Source organism: Lepisosteus platostomus, chromosome 15 (genome assembly GCF_059453375.1).
Source record: "Lepisosteus platostomus isolate fLepPlt1 chromosome 15, fLepPlt1.hap1, whole genome shotgun sequence".
In the NCBI taxonomy this organism is placed as follows: Eukaryota; Metazoa; Chordata; class Actinopteri; order Semionotiformes; family Lepisosteidae; genus Lepisosteus; species Lepisosteus platostomus.
Window position 1 is genome coordinate 14,281,722 of NC_142625.1, and position 27,834 is coordinate 14,309,555.

The 27,834-nt window shown below is 42.0% G+C and overlaps 1 protein-coding gene across 2 annotated transcripts in view; it reads left to right on the plus strand.

Annotated features, from left to right (window-relative positions):
* The window catches only part of prex1 (phosphatidylinositol-3,4,5-trisphosphate-dependent Rac exchange factor 1), a 139,178-nt gene that overhangs the window by 73,785 nt on the left and 37,559 nt on the right, over positions 1-27,834 (plus strand). For both annotated transcript variants that reach the window (XM_088608467.1, XM_088608468.1), the window contains exons 11-18: positions 5,955-6,055; positions 8,765-8,868; positions 10,156-10,205; positions 12,098-12,173; positions 14,083-14,155; positions 16,082-16,224; positions 23,354-23,446; positions 27,243-27,391. In XM_088608467.1, coding sequence (XP_088464593.1) covers positions 5,955-6,055; positions 8,765-8,868; positions 10,156-10,205; positions 12,098-12,173; positions 14,083-14,155; positions 16,082-16,224; positions 23,354-23,446; positions 27,243-27,391 — 789 coding nt within the window. The remainder of the gene's footprint in view (positions 1-5,954; positions 6,056-8,764; positions 8,869-10,155; positions 10,206-12,097; positions 12,174-14,082; positions 14,156-16,081; positions 16,225-23,353; positions 23,447-27,242; positions 27,392-27,834) is intronic.

Here is a 27,834-nt window from a genome sequence, read left to right on the forward strand (position 1 = left end):
ATTATAGAAGAAAATCACAAATGCCAAATTAAGCACATTATCGTGCACTTTGAGAAACTACTGTAAGTTGCATGTTGTCGCAAACTTGCATTTGAGTTCCCACGTATTGCAATGTGAATCAGCCCTTCCTGCTCACTAGTCACTGTAGTGACTGTAATGTGATGTGCAAGTGAATAAGTATAGGTTGTGCAGCAGACATTTCACTGCATACATTTTCCAATGTGATCTGCGAGCTGACAAGTAGTATTTGTTAGCAAAACCGTCTCGAAATCAAGAGATGTATTCACATGCCTGCCTATAATGTAATAGGGCTGCTTCACTTCCACCAGAACTTTTGTTGCCTTGTTCTGAATTGCAGCTGGAAATGTAATCTATTTTGTGATGTAAATTGGAGGTTTTATAAGTTAATGAGTACATTTTACTTATTTCGCGGTTTGAAATGCACTCATCAATGCCTGTTCTTTCTAACCCCAAAATCTGAAAAAAAGCATTGCGATTTCCCTTCATATTTACAACAGCAGAAAAAAGTCTTTCACAGCAGATATTAGCAATTTGTACTTTTCTTTGGGCATTTCATAAGGTTGGAAGGTTCCTGTGCAATAGAAATGCAAATCCTTCATCTCCATGCAGATCTCTCTCAGGGACTATGTTTTGGATGTACAAGAAACACAGGCTTCTGAAAAGCAATTAGGCACAGAAAAGTTGGTACATAGCCATACCACCTCTGAGCCTGAAGCTTTGTTGGAAGTGAAATCTGGACTCGTTTGTTGCCTCCTTGTTCACGGTTCTGCTGAAAGGATGTTTCCTCTGCTTAGTGCTTGTCTGTCAAGTTTTTCTGCCATATTTCTGTCACATTCTCAAACAGGCTGTGAATGAGCAGCATTATATGGCTGCTTCATGTACAGTATGATGGCAATAGGCATTGGTCATGTTGCAGTGGAGAACATATAGTAGAGCATAAACTCTTATTGAGAGATTACTCCTGTCATATTACCCTAATAATCCCTGTCCCGCCTCTCATTGTGTTCTGAATGGGGCCTTTTGTATTAGGTTTGGCATTGGGACTTTGTAGACTGTTGTAAACATTAACCAATGTCTTCTTAGATCAAGGTTTTAATGGTGTCTCTGTCAGAGCTGGTGTATTAGGTGTATCAGTATGTCACCACATTGCACCCAATTAATTACATCGTCAAAATGACACATCAGTCTATTTGACTGTGTAAAACCTTTTTAAATCCGGACAGGTTTGCTTGAGTGGACAGATTTCCTTCTACTTTCATGGAAGAAAGACTCAATGATTGTACGTGCCATTTAGACTAATTTTGTTACTGGATTTGATGTGTGCGTAACCTGGTGTCATTTTGGCAGTTTCTTAATTTTAGATCTTTATTCAACAGTTTATCCACAGCATTTTGCCAATTCTTCAACTTTAAGAAAACGTAAAGATTGCCCTCACTTTTTTTACAAGCAAAGAAAACCCCACACTCACCCACATGGGGTTGGAATTGGAAACCTTTCTTAGGATTTTCTTTTTGAACTTAAAAAAGCTGCATAAAAATGACACGTTCATTTTATCTGGCTGCTGTGAAGAAGATGGGGACTGTTATCTTGTTCTGACCAGCTCATATCATACAAAGAACCTGAGGCTCCTGTGTTAACGTCAGTGTTGTTAGCTGTCGGTGAGTTTTCTTGTCTGCCTATGTACATCCTGGTAACTGTTTAAAAAGTGGGCAACTCTTCTAAGTAAGAGAAGTAGGAATGCGTCTTCCTTTTACAGCTGTGTTTATTACCAAGTCAGGAACTGGATGCACACAGATCCAGTGTTACCCCCGTGTTCAGCTTTGGTTAGCACGGGTCATTAATTCTGCTATAGAAGTAAGGCCCCAGTGGTTTGTTCTCATTGGCTTCTCATGTGTACATGATTAGCACTGAACTTCCTTTGCAAATGTTTAGTCTGGTCTGCCAAGATGGTACAGCTTGGTGAAGCATACAGTGGTAAAGTCATGCATGGCACAATCAGTGGTGATCTGTTTCATGGCATAACAAAGGCGTGACATGGAATGTCTATAGCCACAGTTTCATTTATAGACCTGCTTTTCACCGGGGTCACAGATAGAGTCCTCTTTGAGGCCCTGTTCCATGTATTTTGTTGAAAAAAATATTGATGACTTGTATAAACAGCAAATTAATTCCTTGATTGGGCCCCCCTGAGAGGGCTCCAACACAATTACCCAGACATTTACATAATGTGGCTTGGCTGCATGTGTTGTGCAAGTCTTTTCATCTTCTGCCAATGGTAATTAGTACTAATTGTTTTTACCAGTTATGCTCATAATTCATAATAGGAGCCAGATACATACAGGTAATGCTGCACAGCAACATCATGGACAGTAAATAAAAAGGCAAAACATAGTTCCAAATCTTAATCTGGATAAAATACAAGGAAAGGAAAACCAGAAAGATCATAAGGACAAGTCTCTTGCAAACTGTGTGCTTTTTCAAAACATCATTGACATACTCAAAAAATGGTGGTGTTTTTTTTTCTTTCCTTTTTATTCATAGATTCGAAACTAAATCAAAGCTTTTTGGGGATTTCTATCTATTTTTCTTCTCAAATCAAGAAATGAATTAGCAGGTCTTCCGAGGATGCTGTGCCTGTAGACTGACAATATCATCGTGGTGGCAGCACATGTTTGAAGTGGTTTTTGTTTTTACAAAATCGTACTTCATACTGCATGGAATAATCCGGGCTGCCAACAAGCCCTTAAACCGCTATTACTCGGCCTGTTGGGAATGAGACAGTGAGAAACAGCAGGATGGAAGAAATTCTCTTCTTGCACATGGGATTTGAAACCAGGGGACTTTCAAGACAAAGTATTTGGCAAGTTTCTAATCTCTTAAACAAAATGGAATTGAAAAAAATTCTAAAAATCTCTTGCCCCTCGTGGATTAAACACTTGTGAAATCCTGTGTGTCATGCAGACCCAGCATCTTGTTTTCTGCTGTTTTCATTGTGGCGGTAATGCTGAGGGGGAGTCAGCTCACAGACTGACAATTCAGCATAAATCACAAAGCCACCTTGTTCAGTAGCTGTGAAACTGTCAAGGGGCTTGCTTTTCAAGTCCTCTGTAATTTGTGGAGCTTCTGCTAAGAAGACCTGGGTTTGATTGAAGATTAGATTACAGGACGGTGATAGGAGTAGGGTTAGGGACTGTGTTTTTATGACCGGGGGGAGTATTCATGAATATCTAATTCATGAGAATCTAGACGCTTTTTTTATCTGAGCATTTTGTAGATCTGTGGACTTTCCTGTGGCACATGGTGTATCATCAGTTTTATTGTTGGCATGATTCAAATTAGATTTAATTTTTATAAAATTTTGTGTGACTGTAGCTGTGCTTTACATTAAATATTAAAGACAAGCTGTGTCTAAACTTCTTTCCGTTTACTAATCACACACTATAAACTAGGTTTGTGACATTGTGACTAGGCTGAAGTGGTCCTTATAGCAGACAAACAGCTCAGGTATCAGGAATGGGATTTGTGACTGACTGGTAACTTGAGGTTTTCATTGAAGTCAAGTACTAAAAACACTGTTACAGCACATCAACATTCGAACATTTTAGAAAGTGAGTGTACATTAAACATTTACTATAAATTTTGGTTATGTGTGTTATGGATGTCTTTCTAGCCGGATCTTATCCCAACAAGGCACAAGGCGGGTTACACCCTGGATGTGATGCCAGTGCCTCACAGGGTGCACATAGACACAGACACAGACACTCACTCACAGCAGGGCCAATTTTCCCAGGTGCCAATTAACCTACCATTACGTCTTTTTCGACTGTGGGAGGACACCGGTGACAAATCTAAATATTCACGTATACAAATAAATGAGCAAGATAAAAATCTGTTTCTGAAACCACTGCAAGTTGTAAAATTAAATCAGAATTTTGAGGCGAATAAGGTAGGTTACTCTTTTCCTCTTTATGACTTTACTTTTGTGCTTCTTTTTGTAGTTTTTGATATGCTTAATGGAATTAGGGGGATCAAAAATCTTGTGCTTTTTAAAATTAAGTTGAAAAAAAACCTAAAATACTGAGCAATCAAAGCAAGTGGGTGTGTGGAAGTATCATCATGAATTTGTTTTGAAGTTGAGATGATACATTTTGAAAAAATGTGGTTGAAGAAAGGTGTTCTGCTCTGGGTGTGGTGCGTGTGCGGGTCTTGACAGCGGTTCCGTTTGTTTTTTCAGTTACTGTTTCTCCTCACTTTGTTTAAAGCACAGCTCTTGCAAATGTACTGTCCGGGAAATCAACCAAAACTGTTTCTTCAGAACATTCTTGTGGGCTCGTCCAGCTGCTGTCATGCAGCTGGGGGGTTTACATGAGCTCTCAGCAGTGCTAATGGGTCAGAGGTGGAAACCATGGGGCTGCCAGCTAGCTCATTTCTAGTGGTGTGGGTTTGAGTCCCTTCAAAAAATTGATTTTCCTCTTCACTCACTCTGCCCTGTCCTGTCCTGAGAGCTGTGTCACCCTGCGCTCGCACTGTCCTGAGAGCTGTGTCACCCTGCACTCACACTGTCCTGAGAGCTGTGTCACTGTGCGCTCACACTGTCCTGAGAGCTGTGTCACCCTGCGCTCGCACTGTCCTGAGAGCTGTGTCACCCTGCGCTCGCACTGTCCTGAGAGCTGTGTCACCCTGCGCTCACACTGTCCTGAGAGCTGTGTCACCCTGCGCTCACACTGTCCTGAGAGATGTGTCACCCTGTGCTCACACTGTCCTGAGAGCTGTGTCACTGTGCGCTCACACTGTCCTGAGAGCTGTGTCGCCCTGCGCTCACACTGTCCTGAGAGCTGTCACTGTGCCCTCACACTGTCCTGAGAGCTGTGTCACTGTGCGCTCGAACTGTCCTGTCCTGAGAGCTGTGTCACTGTGCGCTTGCACTGTCCTGAGAGCTGTGTCACTATGCACTCACACTGTCCTGTCCTGAGAGCTGTGTCACTGTGCGCTTGCACTGTCCTGAGAGCTGTGTCACTGTGCCCTCACACTGTCCTGAGAGCTGTGTCACCCTGCGCTCACACTGTCCTGAGAGCTGTGTCGCCCTGCGCTCACACTGTCCTGAGAGCTGTGTCACTGTGCGCTCACACTGTCCTGAGAGCTGTCACTGTGCCCTCACACTGTCCTGAGAGCTGTGTCACCCTGCGCTCACACTGTCCTGAGAGCTGTGTCACCCTGCACTCACACTGTCCTGAGAGCTGTGTCACTGTGCCCTCACACTGTCCTGAGAGCTGTCACTGTGCCCTCACACTGTCCTGAGAGCTGTGTCACCCTGCGCTCACACTGTCCTGAGAGCTGTGTCACCCTGCGCTCACACTGTCCTGAGAGCTGTGTCACCCTGCGCTCACACTGTCCTGAGAGCTGTGTCACCCTGCGCTCACACTGTCCTGAGAGCTGTGTCACTGTGCACTTGCACTGTCCTGAGAGCTGTGTCACTGTGCCCTCACACTGTCCTGAGAGCTGTATCACTGTGCGCTTGCACTGTCCTGAGAGCTGTGTCACCCTGCGCTCACACTGTCCTGAGAGCTGTCACTGTGCGCTCACACTGTCCTGAGAGCTGTCACTGTGCGCTCACACTGTCCTGAGAGCTGTCACCCTGCGCTCACACTGTCCTGAGAGCTGTGTCACCCTGCGCTCACACTGTCCTGAGAGCTGTGTCACCCTGCGCTCGCACTGTCCTGAGAGCTGTGTCACTGTGCACTCACACTGTCCTGAGAGCTGTGTCACTGTGCACTCACACTGTCCTGAGAGCTGTGTCACTGTGCCCTCACACTGTCCTGAGAGCTGTGTCACTGTGCGCTCACACTGTCCTGAGAGCTGTCACTGTGCGCTCACACTGTCCTGAGAGCTGTGTCACTGTGCGCTCACAATGCCTTGTTCCATTCCTTTCACAGTGAGTTTGTGTCCTGGCTGATTGAGACCGGAGAGATCAATAAACCAGATGAGGGGGTCAACCTTGGTCAGGCCCTGCTGGAGAATGGCATCATCCATCACGGTGAATGAGCGCAACTTCTTTCTTCTTTATTATTTCATGAGTAGTATTTCATAGTCGACTATCACTTTTCACTGGCGATGTCACGATCCCATCCCTGAGTCATCTAAAAGGATGTTCACTATCGTAAAACTTCTCTCTTCTTTCTATTACTTGGGAATTTCCTTTTTCAGACTGCACTGAGTACAGGATAAAAAAACATATCACTTATCAGAACAAACAAAAAAATCAAAGGGTATCAAAAAATTACAAAACACATTTGTAGCAGGTGTGCTGACATTTAATTAAGCAGGCATGACTTCAGTACAATACTGTAGTTGATTAGACTGTCCACAGGGTTGTTCCACAGGTGACCCCTTCCACAGCCTTGTACTGTGGGCGTCCACTACAAGGAATTATACTTTCAACACAAGCTGTTCTTGCAAGCTACTGTTTTCTCCAATACAAGCTGTGCATCTGTAGAAGGTGCAAGAAGTCACAGCACAGTTCAGCACAGGTTTGAAATGAGTTTGAATTTGTTATGAAAAAGGCTCTTTTCCAGAGAACAGCAAAGAAGGCACACTCAAATGTATTCTCCCCCTGGTGCTCCCAATCCAAGCATTTTTACAGGAAATTTTATGTACAGCACTGAGTACAGCTCTGGTCACCTCTGTTATTACCACGAATGGGTGTTCAGAAGTGACCGTTGCATATGTATTAGAACTATACAAATTATTTCCACACATGGCACAATGGCTATTTCTGATAAGGTCACTTACTTCTGAAATAGCACATACTCGTCAGGTCAGGAGTGAACTCGGGACAGGTCAGGCTCTACACATCTGTCACCCATGCTCTGCAGCAGGTTGCAGATGTTGTCTTGTGGGATTCGGTCCCATTCCTCATGTAGAGCCTGGACTAGCACTTGCGTATTCACTGGTCCCTTAGCCCCAGAGGCCAGCAGCTACATCACCCTGCAACTCACAACTGGCAACCCACTGAAGCTCAGCAGTGTGAACCTGTTCAGTACCTGGATGGGGGACTTCCTGGGAAAGCTAAGGCTGCTGCTGGAAGAGGTGTTAGTGGGGCCAGCAGGGGGCACTCACCCTGCAGTCTGTGTGGGTCCTAATGCCCCAGGATAGCAACAGTGACACTATACTACAAAAAGGACACCTTCCTTCAGACGAGATGTAAAACCGACCTGACTCTCTGTGGTCATTAAAAATCCCAGGGCGTTTCTAGAAAAGAGTAGGGGTGTTTCCCCAGTGTGCTTGCCAAATTTTCCCATTGGCCTTTACCAAATGTGGCTTCCTAATAATCCCCATCTGTAAAATTGGCTTCATCACTCTGTTCTCCTCCCCACTGAATGCTGTTATGTGGTGAACGTACTGGTGCACTATGGCTGCTGTAGGCAAAGGGAGCCCTTTTACCTGTAAACTGCTTTGATTGTAGTGTCCAGAAAAGCACTATTTACGTATAAGGATATTATTAATATAGAAGTCAATCATAGTCCAAGCTGAGCCCACAAGTCTGTCAGGTGTGGCAATCTTGGCGTAACTATCCCATTCCCATCTCCCAAGTAAGCCATTATTACTTGAGTAGCATGGGAACGTGTGCTGTTCTGCTTATATCCTAGCCAGATGAGATCACAGGGAGGGCAGCAAATGAGCTCCTAAGACGTGTTCAGTGTAGCTCCATGCATTCAGGTTGCTATGCAGTTACGAGACACACCTGCCCAGAACATCACACACAAGGCCTACCCATCAATCTATGAATCATGGTTTCCCGTATCATGATGGATGATGTTTGGCCATCACATCATGCTGGTTAGAAATTGCAGGTTGCGAGCACCACAAAATAATGAGTGAGCGCACAAATGTAGTTCTAGTGCTTTTCTTGGTTTGCTTGACATTTCATAGCTGAAATTACCTCATGACCTGGGCCCAGTCTGCTCTCGCACTACTGAGGTGATACAGTGCTTGTGCAGCAGTCAGAGTTACTTGAGTGTATCACGGTCAGACGTGAATGGTGAATCAATAAAAGTGACACTAGAAACACACTTTCATGGAGCAAAAGGTTTCTTTGAGTTTAAATGACAACACAGACGGCTGCCGCTGTTGAGTTAAAAATGTTGATAAGGAGTACGACGAGCGGCGAGTCCTGAGCTAAAGATTGTCTCTCCTGATGGATGTGCCACCAGTTTTATTTTTGATTGTTGGAAGAAATGAGCTTATAGAGTGAGAGATTTAGACAGCAGATGACCAGCGCAAGATAAGGCAAAACGTCATCTTGTTTAATATGTCACCACGAATTCTTAGACACTGATATTGACCTCTTATCAGTGCTGGCATCATTTATGATTTAGGAGGTGTTTAAGACTTTGGATTCCAGATGATTGTATTATATATGCGAGTTTATATTATATATGATTATATTAAACCTTGCTGTTCGTGCTAAGTCGGAAACTTTCTAAAATAGTGTTATTCGGCTGTGACAAAAGGAATCTGGTGAGTGTCTCTCTCATCCATTTTCCAGCATGCTGAGTGCGGAGGAATTATTTATTTTCCTTTCCTACTCTCACTTCATCTAATATCCTAAGCCACTCGTTTTTATTGCTTGTAGTCGCATTAAAATAAATATCCACGATGCAGTCGGTGAACATTGTGCTTTTTGATGTTTTGCTCAAGCCTGTTTCTCGCTGAGAATTAATTTCACCTCTCATTGCCTCTGCAGTGTCTGACAAGCATCAGTTCAAGAATGAGCAGGTCCTCTATAGGTTCCGCTATGATGATGGCACCTACAAAGCCAGAAGTGAGATGGAAGACATAGTGTCAAAGGTAACCCCACTTGAGCCGCTTTTAATGAATAACTTTCAGCTAGAGAGTAGAGAAAAAGTGATTCTGTCTGGGCAGTTCCAGTCCTGAAAAAGTCTGTAACAGAGAGTTGACACCATATGTCATCATTGCTATAATAAGTGAATGACATTGTGGATTTTGTGGAGTCATTACATTTCTTTCTGTGAATGAGACTGGCTAAGGCACAATGAGTTATTTGGGCATTAATGTTGCCAATGGGAACCTGCACCTTAGTCTTTTCCTTCAGGATCGGTGGGAGTCTAATTGGTAATTAACGAAGACCCTTAGTTTAGGATCACTCCAAATTACCATGCTCGTTAAAACATTGTTCTTATTGTTTGAAGCAGTGGTACTCTGTCCTGGTCCTGAAGGATCCCTGTAGCTTCTCATTGGTGAGCTCTTCATCATTGAGGGGATGTCAGTTCTCAAGTCCAATTGCCTGAATTCTACCCAGCTGAACCAGGGTACATGTGAAACCCATCCATTGGTTCCATGATAATACTACATAGTACCTTCTACTTAAAAGTTATAACCTGTAACTCTCTATTCATGAGGCATTTGGACTGCTGGGTCAAAATTTCACTTCTGTGTGGAGTTTGCATGTTCTCACCTGGTGGATTTTTTTTGGGTTCTCACCCTCCCTCATTCTTGTGTAATGCTGGCTAAGTTAATTGGTGTCTGAGAAGTGTCCCTGTGTAGGTGTGTGTGCACCCTGTGGCGGGCTAGGGTCCTTTCGAAGATGTGCTATTGTCTTGCACCCTGTGCTGCTGAGGATGGGGTTTGAGTTGCTCTTATCCATTCTACAAACAAGCATCTCTTTGATAATGAATGGATTTTTATTGACATTGTGTAATAATGCCTTTTATTAATGATGTAAGCCCTTATGCTTGCCAAAACAGCTAATTTTTTAAAGTCTTTGTCAACATTTGCATCAGTATGTCTTTAGTCCAGAGCTTTCTGCATGACTGTCCCTTAAGCACATTCATTCTGCTTAACAGTCTGAATAATATAATATGGATAATGAGAAGTAAAGGTGTCATTAGGCCTGGACCATTAAAATAATCCTTTGCTTTTAAAATTGCCACTCAGAATCCCTGGACCTCTATTAGATGTAAAATTATTACACCTGGCTAATTTAGAATGTTTCTGGCATGAAAAAGAGGATTTGTTCCGGCTGAGTGCTACTTGTATTAAGATTCAATGATGTGTTAGTGGAAATTTGAACAGACACTTACTTTTCTGTGATGTCTTGTGGTTTTTTTTCCACAGGGGGTGAGACTGTACTGTCGGCTACACAGCTTATTCACTCCTGTCGTGAAGTAAGTTTGCCCTCTCGCCCTTTTTTTTATCCTGACTCTTTGCGCCCACTTTTCGACTACTTCTGTGCTCTAAAGGAAAGTCTGAGAAAATCTTGGCACACGTTCCCCCAGTAAAATGAGCACAATTTGAAAAACGTTCTGTGTACAGGCTGACAAGGGCTTCTTGTTCCTCTGTCCCATAGCTGCCAGCCAGTAAACCACTGTTTATTTTTGCTTATCCCCCGCCCTCTTCACGGGCTGTATTTCCAGCTCTGCGATCTGTCCAGCGCTCCGTTAATAAGGAGAATTTAAAAACCGGCTGATTCAGCTGGTGTGGAATTGTCTCCTGTGTCTCCAAGGAAAATCTCGCCTGACTGGTCGTATTAAACATCTCTGTCTCCGAGAGACAGGCGCATCAGTCATTAGTCTTCCCCAGAGACATTGATTCCCTCAACCTAAACAACAGTGGCAAAGTAGCTGAGCAGAGAGCTGATGTTTGAGTTCCCATCACATTCTTTTATTGCTCGAGCCTGAACCCTTTTGTGCATCCCTTGACCAGTCTGGTGAAAACGTGAGAAATCTGACTTGCCTCGAGGTAAAATTCTCCATCGTTGAGGTGTAAATGCCAGCTGTGCTGAAACGCAGTTCAGTTTGTGACTGAAGCAAGATTTTATACATAGAACATTAGCACCTTGTCTGAAGGAACAGGTGTGCCTTTTAGATTTTAAACCCGGCTCTTGATTGTTTCCTAGCTCGGTAAGCTGGTTCATCACTTCACCTGAGCTGTGAGACTTCAGAAATGTTTTTTTTTAATATATTGTGATGACGTTTTGAACTCGGATTTCTGCAACCCATGATACCAATCTCGATAGTGGGTCACTCACGCCTCACTGATGTGTGTAGAAAGAAAAATAGACGTTGATCGGACAGCGCGAGCACACCTAATGCAGTGCTCTGGGACTCATGAACTCCAATCAGTGGGAGTGAATGTGAAGTTTGCATGTGGGTGTTTCTAGGGTGGGTGTGGGGTTGGGTAATTGTGTTAATTGTGTTTAAAACAAAACCAAGAAATGCCAGTGGTCACTTCACTACTGTGGCATTTGCAGAGCACTTAGCAGTACAACAGCTTGTTATCAATAACATGGCATTCTTGAACAACATCAGATAAAGGATCGTGCACATTTGTGTCAGGAAATGTGGTTATTTCCACTTATAGTTCTCTGGGGCTGTTCAATTACAAAGGCATACAAACAAAGGCTTCTTGCTATTTAAAGCTAAATGTTAAATAGATTGTTTTGAATCGCCTGCTGTGCGTGAAAGAGCTTAAGAATTCACAGGATGGAGCCCAGTTCCAGTCAGGTTAAAAAGCAGCTGTGTGAATGTGCATATTAAGTCTGAAAGCAGTTTATTTATATGCAGACTGAGCAGATGCATTAAAATATTTCATGAGATCATTGTTAAGCTCATAGCACTTGCAGTCTTTCCTGTTGTCCTTAAATATGTAAATATTTGATTCCAGTAATAAGCTTTATTTTTATTTTGAACATATGTTGCTTGTAATTAATCAAAGCATCCCTTTAGCTGATTAAAAGAATTCTTCACATTCTTCACATCACTTTTCTGAAAAAAAAGTCAGCATTTCATTCAATATTTTTTTTAAATCAACATTCCAACACCACCCTCTCCACTCCCTGGAAAAAAAGAGTTATTGATTAAACAGAAATTCAAAAGTTTAAGCCCCAAGCAGGGCTTAAGTATTAAGCATGTGAATTAAATAATACTATACCAAATAAAAATAATGTGCTTTGCTGCTCTTTACTCAGCTTTTGCTGTTATATTCTGCTGTCAATATTGATAATGACATTATTAACATCTAACATTGCTGTTTGTGTTTTTCCCTTTTGGAAATGCAGGGACAGAGACTACCATTTAAAAACATTCAAGTCTGTCGTTCCTGCCAGTAAACTGGTTGACTGGCTGATAGCTCAGGTAAGAAAACTGATCTTAATGTGTGACATTGCCATGACAGAATAAAATGAACATCTGTGCCATATACATCATATATAACACAGCTGTGTGTGCGCATCTCAGACTACGACCAGATATTTAGTGACCAAGCTGTGCCAGGGTGGTAAATGAATCTCTAAAGAAACCCCCCCACACATCCTCTATCCAATCTCTTATATGCCCAATGGAGAAAACGCATCATGTGTTTTAGCACACTGTACTAATTTATATGTCTTGGAGATGGGTTTCCAAAGGCGGGTGACATTTTTTGGTATCCTCCTGCGTTCTGTGTTTTGAAATGTATGGCCTACAAAAACATGTCTAAATGAATTTGTTTTAGAGCCCCGCTCTTCAACCCCCCCTTCCCAGCATTGCCTTTGTGGGCTTCTGCACATTATTATTTCATTATCAGTGAGCTGATATTTTGCTAAAGGTACGTAATGAGTATAAAAAAACCCCAGGTACTGCTAATGTCTGGGAATCCTTTTGGAATGTGGAACGAGCAGCAGATGAAGGAGCAGTCACTAGACAGGGAACTGGGGTAGCAGCTTGTTCACAAGGATTTTGTTTTCTCAGGAAATCCCTCTCCGCTGCAGCCCAGAGCTCTTTTTGTTCTTCTGGGGTAAAGCAAGAATATGACAGGATCTGGGTGTCAGCTCACCTGTTTGTTTTACTTGTATTGTTAGTATTTTTTCTCTTTATTTGCTTGGTAAATGTCATTCCTAGCCAGATGATGAGTTTGCTTCTAGAGTATTTAAAAGCAAATTTTATGGCTTTTTTTCCCCCTGTGGTTGTCCACTGATGTGATATTATGAGGCTGTGTACTAGATGTGAGTTAGTTGCTTTCCATGGCTGTTTTATTCAGGCCTTTTTATTCTCCATCAATTACATTATTGACATCATTTAAAATTTTTATGAGCTTTCCCTTTAAACTGGGCGGCATTTCTTCCGTCTTAAAAGTATTCCACTGGAACTCCACTGGAGTTCACTGTGATGGAATAATTCCCATAAAAATATGCCAGTGAACAGGGTTCAGATTACTGCTCATGTATATATGCACTTTCTGTCTTCAGTTACTACTGCTCATTTAAGAATCCCAGTGTCTCATGTCAAGATCTTATCACTACTTTAATCACTTTAAAGGAAGGTTACAAGCTGGGTGTTTTCTCGCTGTGGCAGAATGAGAAAGAAAACGAGGCATAGGCGAAAGAAATGATTAGAAAATAGCAGCTGTCTGAATAAATTCAGAGGGATGCTGTCATATTTACAAGCTGCACCACGGAAAGAGCCCACTGCTGTAAGTCTGTCTTTCGCTGTGGAGTGCAAACAATGCAAAGGGAAAGAATTCCAGAAATGTGGCTAATCTCCCTTGTGCAAGCAGCGACTGGCAGAAAGGCATCAGCAAGAACCAAGAAGCACAGGCGATAAAACTGTTTGCCCACTGATTGCCTTCCTCTCCGAAGTTCCCGTTTATTTAAAATCAGTCTCAACGAGACAGCCTCAAAAGGGATAAGAAATAGGTGTGTTCTGTTTTTTTTTTGTTCTTAAACCACCACACCAAGAGAGCTGGGCAGCGTATCAAAAGAATCTGTCATTGCTCTTTGTGCTTTAGATAACACATATTGCCTGCCTTCGATGGGCCAGTCTCCACTCTGGGGGAATGTACCTTTCTTCTGTTTTGTTTTTGGTACCAACAGACCTTGAACATTTCTTCTTTTTCATTTCATGCCAGCTACCTCCCCCCTTTCCTGAGTAGGGAGGCAGCTAATTTTAGACAGACGTTCGGCTGGGTGCTTTTTTCTTCTTCTTGTTTGGCTATGTGTAATTTTGTGTGTGGGATGCGCCTTTCAATTAACTGTTTCGCTGAGTGAGGTGTCCTCTGGCTCTGCAGGGAGACTGGTCCACCAGGGAGGATGCGGTCACGCTGGGCGTTGGGCTGTGCAACAATGGCTTCATGCATCATGGTAAGATAAGGGAAAAAAAAACACAGCAGCATACTGGAAATAAATTCTTTCCTGAGAGGCTGTTTTGGCCGTACAAAGTACAGCATGTGCAGAGTTCTCCCAAACAGCTGTTTCGCATACTTTTTGTCCTTTCATATTTAAAATACGCAACTTTGGCAAAGAGAACTGCAAACACAGAACAGAGTCAAACACAGCAGTCGCTCCTATCTTGTATTTCTGTATGCGGTAGAGTCTTTACTAAATGCAGTGCTAATATTTATAGCATGGACATAACCTTACTGTGGGAAAACTGAAAACTTCCCCTATTTTGGGGGTGCTTTAATGTGGCATAGCTAACACCCACCAGATATACATAGATAAGAACATGCCTCTTCCTTGAGAATTTGATATTTGTGCGTGCATTTAATACTTTTTTTGGGATTGGACTTCACCTGGTCTTTATGCAGCAACAGTTTTTGACATGTAACAAATTTACATGCTTGTCAATGGGTGTTTTTTAAACTTTCTAGCAATCTGCTGGAAAATAACAAACTGAGGTGTTTGATCTGTTATGTACAAATTCCCAGCTCGTATTTTTCCAATACTGTCAAGCGGCGAAAGAGGAGGGGAGTTTGGGGAAGGCTACTGGCTTGGCTGTGATCCATGTTCGCTGATGTGAAACAGATTTTGATCACAGTTTTTGTAGGCCCCCTCAATCCGTTCGTTATGGCTTTTCTTCGACAGCACAATTACAACAGCTTTCTGAAGCAGCTGGATGTCTATGCTTCTATTCTTCTGGTGTCTTGTAGTTCAAACCCTCTTTATGGCTTTGCTCTATACCCAGTTCTGACTTCTTCCCTGTTATCAGTTCTGTATACAGTATCCACTGGCTAGCAAGTCCAGTAGCAAAAAAAAAAGATGAATGTGTGGCATGAAAGCAGAATAAAAGCACAGTGCTCCTGTAAAATGCCCTCACATGGACAGGATTGTGCAGTGAAGCAGACATTCCCAAACCTCCTGCACTTTCAGCCCCTGGGAAGCGTTTCCCTTTTTTTTTTGCTGGAGTAGGCTATCAGAATGTCAAAAAACAGTGAAGGCATCCAAAAAGATAAATAGGCACTGATACTGGTCACAATCATTGTAATATGGGGTACAGTTAAGATGTGAAATAAAGGGCCGAGCGATTAAGAGACATTTTTCAGTCTGCGCAGTAGCAATGAGAAAGCACACTCAGTGATGTGTAAAATAGCAAGAACACAAAACTCTTCCCATTCAAGTCTTACAATGCCCATGCCTGCAAAACTGTGTTCATGGGAATCTCGAGCCTAGACTGTCAAGCACTGTGCAGGAATTTTCCACACCATGGGGACTGTTTAATTGGACTATAAGGGAGACTCAACACTGTTAAATGAATATGTTGAACATTTCCCACTAAACATTAGTAATGGCTGAAGTATAAACGGCTTAAATGGAAATATTTGGTTGAGGTTAACATGGTAGTAAGTTTACCATACCTGAGCATTAACTGCTGCAAACATCCCTCTCCCTTTAAAAGTAAACCGTTCCCTGTACTGTATATACAGTATAAACACTAGCACATGACTTCATCAGTTTTTACCATTTCCTGTTTGTCTAGCATTTGAGGGATTCTGATCAAGCTGAGCAGTGTGCCAGTCTTTTCTGTGTTGTGGTTTCCACATTCTAACAGCAGATGATGTTTGCTAATTGTTCTGAAGCAGCTGTTTCTGAAGGCAAACCCCCCCCCCCCCCCAACACATAATACCCATTACAATCTTTTAACAGACTGTAAATTGAAATCATTTGTGTTCGTGGCATCCTTTCCTGTCAGGATATGAAAATAGAAACACTGTGTTTTATTCGTGCACAGTGCAGTCCTGCACTCTAATCCTGTTTACTATTCCTATTTCCTTACTCTCTCTCTGCCAGTGCTGGAGAAAAGCGAATTCAAAGACGAATCGCAATTTTTCCGCTTTTACGCTGATGAAGAAATGGAAGGGACCAGTTCCAAAAGCAAACAGCTGCGGAATGACTTCAAGCTCATCGAAAACATCGTAGCCAAGTCTTTGCTGGTAAGGAGCTTCAGCACATTGCTGTCCTTTCAGGCAAAGGTCAGATCTGATACTCAGACCCTATGTAAGAAAAAAATATTCATGATAGAGGGTGTGCTTGCTCTCTGCGGAATTCCTCACTTATTTTCTTTTTTAACGTTTGTCCTAATTGCAAAGGCCCTTCCTTGATCTTAGTCTTTCTTAGTTTTGCCTCTATGTTTCCAGAGGTTGCTGCACTAACAATTTACAAGAAGGATGTTGAGGCGAATCTGATGTAAAACCATTTAAGTGACCTTACTCTAACTTTGTTTGTTTAGTATTTTCCCCTGTGTCTACGGTGTATGATGTTGTTTATTCCGTGGAGTCTAGACAGGGCCGAGAGACTGTCCTTTTGCCTGTTAGCATAGTCAAAGCCCCTCTATGTAACCAGGCAACATGCCATACCACCTTGGAGTTCAAGCTCTGAGCAGAGGTGGGTCTGGATAGCATCTAACAGGAAAGAAATTGCAGGGAAAATAAATATTGACTCAATTGGAGGAGCGGGGATGTCAACCCACCCATGAATCTGTTTCCATCAAATTGTAAAAGGGATCTGCAATGGCTGGAAATCGCAAAATGCTGAAGAAGGGTGAAGAAGTGGCTGGATTGTGTAATAAAATGGATTTGCCCATCAATACCTGGAAAGTTGTCCGGGACCATAGGGAGGATAATGCTGTAAAATTAGATTGTCGTGATCTTTTGTGAATTCAGGTGCTAAAAAAAGCTTGTGACTGGGAACAATCCACGTACAGCTCAATGAACAGAGTGAAGACGGTCCCTCCAGGTGGTGTGGGTGCAGGGGATCTCTCTCTGTGGAAGTGTAGCAGGGGCTGAGGTTGGGAGACAGGTGTAGTCTAGTGTTTGGCTTTTTGCTTTGCGGCTGACGTGTGTTTTATTGTTTAGTTTAATGGACCCCAGAGCGCTGCACAACAAATCCAGCACAGTTTTCTGATGTCTGTGATAAGGGTCTTGAATTGGCAGTATAAATAGTGTTCACACACCCCTCCATGTTCTGCAGTAAGGGGAATGTCATGTGTAGTTACCTTTAAGGCGGCACCTCTAATAATAATGGTAGTCTTAAAATATATCCGCGTCAGTCATAGCTGATATGACCATAGAAAATGTTTTTTCCAGGTAGGTAGCTAAATCCAAACATTTATCTCATACTGCCCTGCTGCTGCTGAAGGACTCTGAAATAATGAATTACATCTGAGCTCTTGTTTTGGATTTGTAACAAGGTGATGACGGAAATCTTAAATGAACTGTCTCTGGTGGCAAAGACAGTAGGAACATGGATATGACAGAGCAGATGGAATTTCACGTTTGGGCCAATACAGTTCATCCGGAATGGGGAACTGTGCCTCTCTTCCCTGCCTGCAAGCCTGCGATTGTACATAATCAGTCAAACTTTTGTACAGCCAGAAGTAATGCTAAAAATGTTCCTCTTGAAATGAAGAGGATGCTGTTATTCAAGATGAACAGCTGCTCCAAATTTAAACAACTTTTAAAAATATGCACACAAAGAGCTGCCAACTTGAAAGGATCAACTCTCAGAAAATGGGGCTCTTTTCCTGACAGCACTTTATATGGAACTCTCACCTGCGGTAGAAATGTTAATCTTCTCCTGGCCACCAGAAGTGGCAATATAAATATTCATAGATAATGTTAATACTTCTTTCAGGAATGGATTTATGGTTTGGCTGTTTTTGGAGAGTAGAGTAAAGTGAGGAGTCTCTTTTATGTTTTGGGCTTGAAGTTGTTTTTTTGTTGTGATGGAGGCTACGGCTTATTTTGGAAAATAGGACACAACTTGAAGCACCCTTGAAGGGTAGAAGTCATTATCTGAAAAGCAGCGCTCACATTGTTGTCTTGAATTCAGATTTTTACAGCTGCCATGATAGTTTAAAATGGCACTTTCTGACGATTCTGGTAAAACTAGCTTTACTAGCTAGTAATTTTGAACATGTGTTAGACTATGTCAGTGCAAATGGGAAAATAAAACTCATTCTCATCCTATGTTATCTTAACTAGAAGAAAAAAAAATGTTTTGCCATTGAAATGTTTCACTGCTCCCTTGTGAGTGAGAGAACATTTTACTTTTCTGCATAAAGGTGATTCAGGAGGAATCACACAAATTTGCTGTCATAGCCTGTTCTTATTCTTTCCTTTTTAATGCTGCATCAAAATGGGTTGAAGCAATTTTGCTTTAAGAGTGTCTGATAATATCGGTAAACAAAACCTGTCAGCAAACCAGAAAGACAGTCTCACTGCAGAAGTGTTCATCTATGCCGGACGTGAAGGTGGTTATGCGTCAAATTGATAAATCAGAGTAAAGTTTCCAGTGATAAGATGACATTAAACTGGCTGCCAGTTAGATCGCTTCATTTTACAGGCCTATCTGGAAAAAAAAATCAAGAGTACAGAGAGAAAATAACAGATCAGTATTGCTATCTTAATGTTTTGATTTGGGCCATCTGGGAGATCAGATCATCCTCAATAATTTCAATTTTGTTGTTTGAATGGTAATTTTAAAACTCCACTTGATCTCAGCTTGATTGTGTCAGAAATGCCTTGGTTTAGTGAGATTTCAAGATGGCATGGAGTCAAATTCACTTTGCTTGATTTATGTTGGTCCTGACAAAAGTGTCTTCCTGACCCTCCCAAGTTCAATGGAAATCCAACGCAACTCCCACATTTAGCAGAGTAATGATAACTTTGCAGTGTCCAGGTCTGTAGTTATCAAACTGTACCGGGAGGAACAAGATCTCACTGGTGCCTTTAGTCTCTGATGCAATATTTTTAACTAAAACCAGGAAAAATACCCTTTCATTCAATGTTTTATGGCCCTATTGTTTCTTCAAAATATAAATTCCCTGCTACGCCTCCTATTAGTATTCTGGGACACTCTGCAGTGCTTATCTGTTAATTAAGGCAGTCTGCTTCTCACAAATGCCCATGGAAAGACCATAAACATAAAAAAGGAAAGGTTGTAACAAGATTAATGACTGCTGTGATAAAGGACTTGTGCCCAAGACTAAATTATCTGGTGTTTTGAGTGAGTGTTTCAAGAGGAAGGCTGTTGTTGTGAGTCAGAGAACTCACATTCATCCTGAGTTGAATTGCCTGCGGTTTGTACAGCTAATCTTATTTAAATTACACTCCTAACATGTGTTCGTTCTGCTAGGTGAAGTTCTTCTGATTCTATGAGAAATTAATTCATTCAGTGCTTCAATTTGGGAGTCACGCTGATATCATATCATATCCAGTCTTCAGAGGTAGAGAACTTGAAGGGTTTATGGCACTGTAGTCTTCTGAGTCATGCCGGCATAGGAAGAAAATCTTTTTAATGAAGTGACAGCTGCTATTTAGAGACTTTAATAGGTATTTTATCAGAAAAAGATAGACATGACCGAATAAGTTCCCTGACACGGAAGAACAGAGGGTTCTTTTTTTAGTTAATGCACTCATCCAGTCATGAATCAGACGGGACGAGTATGAATATAGGGATCAGTTCTTTTACCTGGGGTATGTCTGCTCAAATCCAAGCTGTGCCACTCTTCTACAGACAAGACAACAATTATTTGTGCAAGTGGGCAATGGATAGCAGTACTGAGGCACTGGGGATGGCAGGTTTCTGTCTCACCATGTAGGAGCCACCAGTTTGTCATAGTCCCTACTGTTGTCTGTTGTCCAGCAGACACTAGAACAGCACAGTTTCTTGTTCTAGACAGCGCTGAAAGAAAATACATAGACAACACTGGTTTGTTGTAATTCTTCCATCGCTCTCGAAATGTCTTGATAGTAAACTGCAATTCCAGTTTGGGAAAGAATCTGGAATTTTACCGCACCAAATATATTTTTTATTGTTGTTTAACTGGTATTGGTTGCTGTCTTCAGAAGTGGTTCAGTAATCAAATACACACACATTCAGTGTGCACACGATAGGCACTACTTACTGGTTACTGCTCTGAAACATTGCTTCAGATTTGCTTGCCATAATCAAGTAAAATGATGAATGATTGAATTCATTTCTACATAATTAGCACTATTTGGGCTTTGAATTCATTGTACCACCATGGAAAAAAAACCTCACAGAAGAACTGTCTGTGTGCTGGTAGGAGAAGCTGTGTGAACTTTCAGCTCGTTTGGCTCCTTCTCTTTCTCACGAACACAAATGCTAGACAAAAGTCTATTTTTTCTTTTTGCAGGGGTGGGAAGGGGAGGAGCAATGATCTGGAATTGTTTTACGTTTGTTTCTTCTTAGTTAAAAACAAAGATAATAAGTGTCTAAAAAACACAAAGGAATATAAGTGCCAAAGACAGCAACATCATTTGGCCTATCTTTAACAGGAATGGCACAGCAAAGAAGTATATTGTTTTCACAGATATTCAATTTAATACTACTAAACCCTGTCAGGAACCTTCAATTGACCACACTTGATCTTAAAGCTAGTTAGCGCATCCTAACCATCGATTTATTGATTTATTTTCTAACAAGTCGCTGGTATTGTTTTACTGAATTAATAATCTTGATTGTGTCAGGGATCTGCTGAAGTGTATCATACCTATATTTTACAGAAAAAATAAATAGCTTTTCATTGCAGATGGTTTCATATGGGTATGTATTGTCTGATTTAAAGAGAAGGAGATATCATTAAAAATCCCAGGTCTTTTCTCAAAAATAGTAGGGGTGTTACCCTGGTGTCCTGGAAGAATGTCCCCTGTCTTTTGCCTATCATGGCTTCCTAATGAATTGACTTCATCACTGAGATATTAGTATAAGGCTTTATTATTATTATTATTATTATTATTATTATTATTATTATTATTATTATTATTATTATTATTATTATTATTATTATTATTAGTCATAACAAGTGCCCATCATTACTGAAAACACGAAGGATGGACTGGCGATTCTGCTCTGACATTTCAATATTCTGTTTGAAATGTAATTCCATCTTGCTTTGCTGCAAAAGGTGCAAAGTGACCTGTGGACAACCTTTTTGTTCTGTTTTCTTGTACCCAGCAGCACAACGTTTACATCATTCTCTCTTTTCCAAGTGGTCAATGAAACTGAGCTTCTCGCTGTGATATTTTAAAATCGAACCAAACATCTAGAAAGAAAAAATGAAACAGGATTCTTTTCAGGAATTAAAGGATGGAGAGAAAATATTATATTGGTTGATTTTAACTGTTTGACAAGGAAAGCATTGGTTAATTGTTCGGTTCAACCGTGCACTTTTCAACCACACCGGAGAGGAGAGAAGTCTCGGCATTGTCATGTAATAATCAACACCAAAGTCTCCTTGGTTCTAAGTTGGTCAGTTCTCGGCTTAATAACACATTCAGGATCTGGCATTTAACTGCAGGTGCTCAAAGAAAGGGAGGAAAGAAAACAAAAACAGCATTGTGTTCAAAATCTGCAGTGCATTAGGAGGATTTAAAATGGGCCTGAATTTAGCCAGGAAAGACGATGCACATTGTTTTGTGATGAAAGGTGGAATAACGCCATCCAGCTACTAATTAATTAGCTCCTTTCTTCAACAGCCACGACAATGATCCATCTAAAACTGCTGTAATCATTGCTGTAGGTCCTGTGGTGGCTGTTTTACTGATCTTGGTTTCCGGATTTTTCTGTGACCGACAGGGCTCTGATAACCCATCTTATCTGAGCACCACAGGAGGAGGAAGACAGCTGGTGGTTACTGGCAACACTGGCATTGTCAATGAGAGCATCCTTTTGTGATCCTGTTCAGTTAAGATTAAATTAGAAAAGAAAGAAATCGGTATTGTCGTGGTTAATGGAGGTAACGGATGTCTCATGGGGTTCACCAAACCCCTTTGATTTGAGGTAAAATGTTGGAATAAGGATTTAAATAAAACAGCTTTGCTTGTCTCCAGGTCTGAAAGATGGATACCTGGAGATGTATATGTTTCTGAATCTCCCTCTCAAAATTTGAAGCAGATGGGCACTGTATTGTAATGATATTTATTTGAATTCATATTGAATTCATATCGGAGGGCTTTATTTTAAAGAGTTATTCACACAGAATATTTTTTTTACTCATTGTGTCGTGCAGTTAGGGGTTCAGGTGATAAGTGATGGAAAGGTGCAGTACCATATCAGTGCACTTTTAATAAGTTTAAGGAAATCATATTTAACAAGCCAGGGAATGACACTGCATTAAATTGAAGGATGCTTATTTTAAATGAACGGAGGCTTCTAATTCTTCTTTTTACATATATATTAAAATAAAATGAAAGATACTTTGTGTATATGATACCTATGTGTCTCTCACTCAAGCAAATTCATAGTATGAAAGTAATTATCAATCCCTAAAAAGAGCAGTAGTACATTTCCTGATTTCTAATGAGCACTAGGTCACTCTGAGGAAGTACAATGTTTTTCTGGTCTGAAGTGCTATTGTGTACTACAGCTCCTAAAATAGTGACAAGTAAGTCTGTTTCCCCATAAACCATAAGTGCTGTTTGTGAAATGTATAAACCAAATATAGTCCATTCTATTTTTGACACATTTAGGTGAATATGCTGTACAGATTTCAAATGGCATTTAGCATCCATGTTTCTTTCTAAAAACAGCTGCAAAAATTCATATAAACTGCATATATCTGTATATGTATATAGGGGCGGAGCTGTGGCTCTGTGGCTAAGGATCTGCACCTGTGGCTGGAAGGTTGCCAGTTCAAATCCTGCAGCCGGCAGAGGAGTCCTACTCCGTTGGGTCCCTGAGCAAGACCCTTAACCCCAACTGCTCCAGGGGCGCTGTACAATGGCTGACCCTGCGCTCTGACCCCAAGCTTCTCTCCCTGTCTGTGTGTCTCATGGAGAGCAAGCTGGGGTATGTGAAAAGATTAATTCCTAATGCAAGAAATTATAAAGGGCTAATAAAGTGATGTTATGTTATGTTATAAACCAAACTGTGGAAAAAATGAATCTGGGAATGTTATTACACAAATTTTCTCCATTGGGAAATCCATCAGTGTTTTGAAGCCTTTGCATTGTTAGCCAGCGGCAGACAGGCGGTCAGTGTGGACGGCCTGAGTAAGGATGGAGTTTGGAGGGTAAATCCTTTTCCTCTTTTCACCAGATCCACCCCCAGGAGGAAGACTACGGCTTTGAGATTGAAGAGAAGAACAAGGCGATAGTGGTAAAGGCTGTCCGCAGGGGCTCTCATGCTGAGGTGGGTATCAGACTCGGCTGGTCCTTAGGAATGTTTGGCCTAAATGTCTTGAAATGTGTGTTTGATGAGGGGCTGTCAAGGCCACTCTGCTTTCTACTCATCGGTTGTTCGAGCTGTGGCAAGACAGCATCAGAAGAGCCCTGTAGCCCTACCTGAAGCCACATGAAGGCAGAAACAATGATTCAGGCTCTGTAATCCCCACACAGAGTACTGTTGCGCTGGAAGAAAGATAGTCAGTTGTTACCCAGAGTGGATGATGGTGGTTATGAAGGCCTAACAGCCCTTGAGAGCACCAGTTGAGTGTAGGAGAGAGGTGAGAGGGGCAGGGCAAACTGGGGGGGAAATTCACTCTTAGAGTGACACCGTCCAGTGTCCAGTTCCAGAGGTAAGCAGCAATGGAGAAAGGAGAGAGAAGGCTCACAAAGAAGAAGTGCAAGGTAAATAGGTCAGAAAAATACTTAAGAAGACTCATTAGGGGAGAAGACAGATATTCTATCACCTTTTTCTCTCTCCTATCACCATGTGGAGAGGAAGGTACAGTATGAGCTGGGGGTCTTACACTTGAGGCAGTTACTCAGAAGAGGCACTAAGGGATGGTGGGCCGGTACACAGTGAGACTCCCGGCGCATGACGGAGCTTCTCGGAACTGTTAATGAAAGTCTAGCCTCATGTTGCTTACAATGCCCCATGCAAATTGGAGTAATTGGGCTGCTGCGAGTTGCATCGTTTTCACATTCACAGAGAGAAACTCTTTGGGAAGCTGACAAGTCTTACAATGTTTTTTGCATGAGAGATTTTAGAAAATGAGAGGAATCCTGGTCAGCTATGTTGTTTTGCTTTTACCCTCACCGCTGTGTTTGAGTGGAATTTCCAGGGTATGACAACCAGTTATTTATTATTTCCAAGGTTCTCTTGGAATGGACCCTCTTAATGGGTCACCTATCGCAGCACTAAGTTATCTTTATATCCATGATTCTTGACTCACATGACTGAGCAGACAAGTGAGCGTGCAGGAACCACAGTGACACTTGAGGAGTCAAGGTCTTCTGGGAAGTGTAGTTCAGTTGCCCTCATCGAGTGCTACAAGATCTGCAGGACTATGATCTTTAAGACCCTAATTTAAATAACTGCCTTTTTAAGGAAATGGAAAGAGGTTATGATACATTTTATATCACCCCTGAAAGATATTATGTTTTGTTAGAGTGCTTTCTCTGTGTAGAGAAGAATTGTAGCTTTTTAAGGGAATACTTAACTCCTCTGGGCCAGCTGTGAAGTGCCTAATTATAACTCAGGTGTCAGAAACCCTTCTAGAATGACTTCTTCCCAGACAGGTTGATACACAATCAAGCTATAATTAAAAATGCACTGGTTTGTTAGCTTGCCCTGTCAAGTTCTGATTGCTCTACGTGTTTAGCATCTCCCTGGATTTTCCTGAGATGCGCTGAGGGTAATAAGACATGCCATTTCAAATTCGCCTGGAGCCTGAGGCGTGAAACCGTGATGTCAGTTTCACTCTCGTGGAAGCAGAGAGAGAGCTGTGTCAGAGCACCGGAGATCTTTTCTATGCAGGTGTCTCTCACACGATCCCCTGGACCCGTTCAACAAAACCCACACTGTCCTACTGAGACAAGTTCTGTCTTTTAAAGGGACTGCTGAATGGAAGCCCTGGTTGAAAGGCCATGAAGCTTAAAGAAGAACAGAGCAGAATACTAAATGGCTCCCTCAGAAAGCCACAAGTTGTTTTCTAAGGGCCATCCTCTAGGCAGCTAAAGCGACATACAGCAACAACAGATAAGCATGAAAGGAGGAAAGGAGTGAGATGCTGAGGCCGGATAAAGCAAAACAAGGCATTCATTATCTTTTCTTCAGGTCAAGATACTCCATCTCCCCAAGCCAGGCACTTTATCATGATGCCACAGTGTGTGCCTTAGCGTACACAAAGAGCTATAGTCCTTTGCCATCTTTTCATAAAATGATCATGTGAAATGTCATGACATTAAGGTCTGTGATGTCCCAAAATCCTAAAGACTTAGTGTTTAGTGTAGCAGCTCTAGGCTTTTAGTCTCATTTAAATGGAGATGCTTAGTAGAATTGAGCAACAAAATTCAAAATTGCAGTGCAAATCAATAGGTACTCCACCAAGGATGAATCTGGAATTTCTGGGCAGACCTACAAATACATTTTTCTGTTTGGAGGGCTTCATGAAGTTGTGGACTTACAGAACAGCAGGTATAGTTCCTTTTCTACTGGCACAATGAGCTTATTGATTATCACAAGCTAACAACAACCACAGCACATCCGCGCCAGGAGAAGGAAGGTCAGACAGTGAACCTCGGCAGCTTTCCTGCTGGTCTGTTCATGCAGCCTCAGGTTCATCAGGGATTCTAATCTTATCACCGACAGAGGAGAATATTGTAGGCTTGAAATTTGAAACTGTTCAATCTGCTCATCCCTTTTTGTGGTCTCCTAGGCTTTGTTGATTGGTACTCCTGTGCTCTTTCCGGCATTGAAAATAACTATCCAACTCAGGGCTCTCTTGGTTAATGACTATATCTGTTATCCAGGAATAGACAAGCATATAAACTTGAGCTGGATGCGTTTGATTTCTCTACAGATGAAGGAGCTGCATTAACACCCAAACTGTTTTTTGTAAAGACGCAAAACCTGTAATTCAAGCGCACATGTAACACATGTCTTCTGTCTGCAACAGTGAACATGGCAATTTTTCCACAAGTGATGAAACCTGCTACTTTCTTTTATTTAGCTGTCTTGTTTTATCACCTCAACCATCACTCAAACATCTCCCAACCTGCCTCACACCTCAGCTTCTGCTGTTTCGCGACTGTTTTGAAGACAGGGCGAGAATAGGGTAGAATAAGAATAAGGACCCCCGAGTCAAGCAGTGAATGTAGTGTTTTGACAGTATATTGTGCAGAAATTCAGTTTGTCTCACTTTTACTTTATGAATCAACCCCCCAGACTTTGTTGCTTAGAAATTGAATTTTATAACTATTCTCAAGGGTTTCAAAATTTAAAACAATTAGGATTTTGCTTTCTGTTTTTTATCCCTTGTGAATATTGGATGACAGTTTAGAGTGGGGCAGTCAGAGGGAATGCTCAGGGTGCTGTACTGTGATTGTATTGTGATGGAATCTGCTCCAGCTACAGACTGATGGAGGGAAATGTATGGAGCTTAATAACTAAATTGTAAAGCAGATGGTAGCAAATTGCACCGACTCCCAAACAAGTCATCTGTCATGTCATGCGTGTCCTAGCAACTTTGACAAGTAACTGTATATTAAGTGTGATCTATAAATACAGCATGCTCTTGATTCCATCTGTCCACATATTTTACACACTTATCTTAATATCGCTCTGACAGAGACTGAATGGCCTTTTTCACATAACCGTTCATTATTAATCGCTGTTGCAGTGGCCTTTCCTCGGCTTTGACTATTTTACAAGGATGAAGTGGAATTTGTGGCTCAATGTAGATCAACATTTCTGGGGGGCCACTGTCAGCGTCACACGGCTTGGAAAATTTGGCAATGTTTTACACAAGCATGTGAAACGGATTTGAAATATGCAACCAATCCTTAAGACATGCATAGTGGGGATAAACTATGGAAAATGTTTAAAGGCATGAAACGGCATTCAGATGTTTTCAGAAGATGGTCAGATTTACTGTACATGGCGCTTCAGCAAACATGTAAATGTTTTACAGTGCCTTGCAGCATGTAGATTTCTCTCACTGCTTTTCACTGTTCTTAACCGCTGCTCATCGCCCCGTGTTCAGACTGCAGGTCTGCAGGTGGGCAGGAAGATTCTCACCATCAACGAGGACCTGGTGTTCCTGAGGCCCTTCCAGGAGGTGGAGACCATGATAAACCAGTCCTTCTGCATCCGGCGCTCCCTCAGGCTGCTGGTGGCTGCGAAGGCAAAAGAGTGAGTCTCAGAGGGAGGAGAGGGGGGGGGGAGGCGCCTTTCAGCGGCAGGCCCGGTCACAGGCCCCGACCGAGAGAACAAAAGATCACAGCGTGGCAACCCCACACGGACTCTTCCCAACAGCATGTAGAGTCCTACAGAAGTCAAGGACTTGACGGCAATTAGGTGAACGTTCAAATGTTAGAGCTGTAGTGGCTGCTGTTCGGTCCCAGGCCAGATTGAGCTGGTAACTGGTGCTTTTTCATTTGCTGCAATGGAAGCTGACCGCAGGCCGACACCATAACGCAGGCAGGAAGGAGGACCGTCGTGTGATTTAAATTGAGGTTCTCAACCTACATGATACTCGTCTGGGTTCTAGAGAATGACAGCAAAATAAGCGACTCTAGTTAAACAAAGAAAACCAGACTTCTGTCACATGACACCCGTTTCCGCTGTGTTTCTGG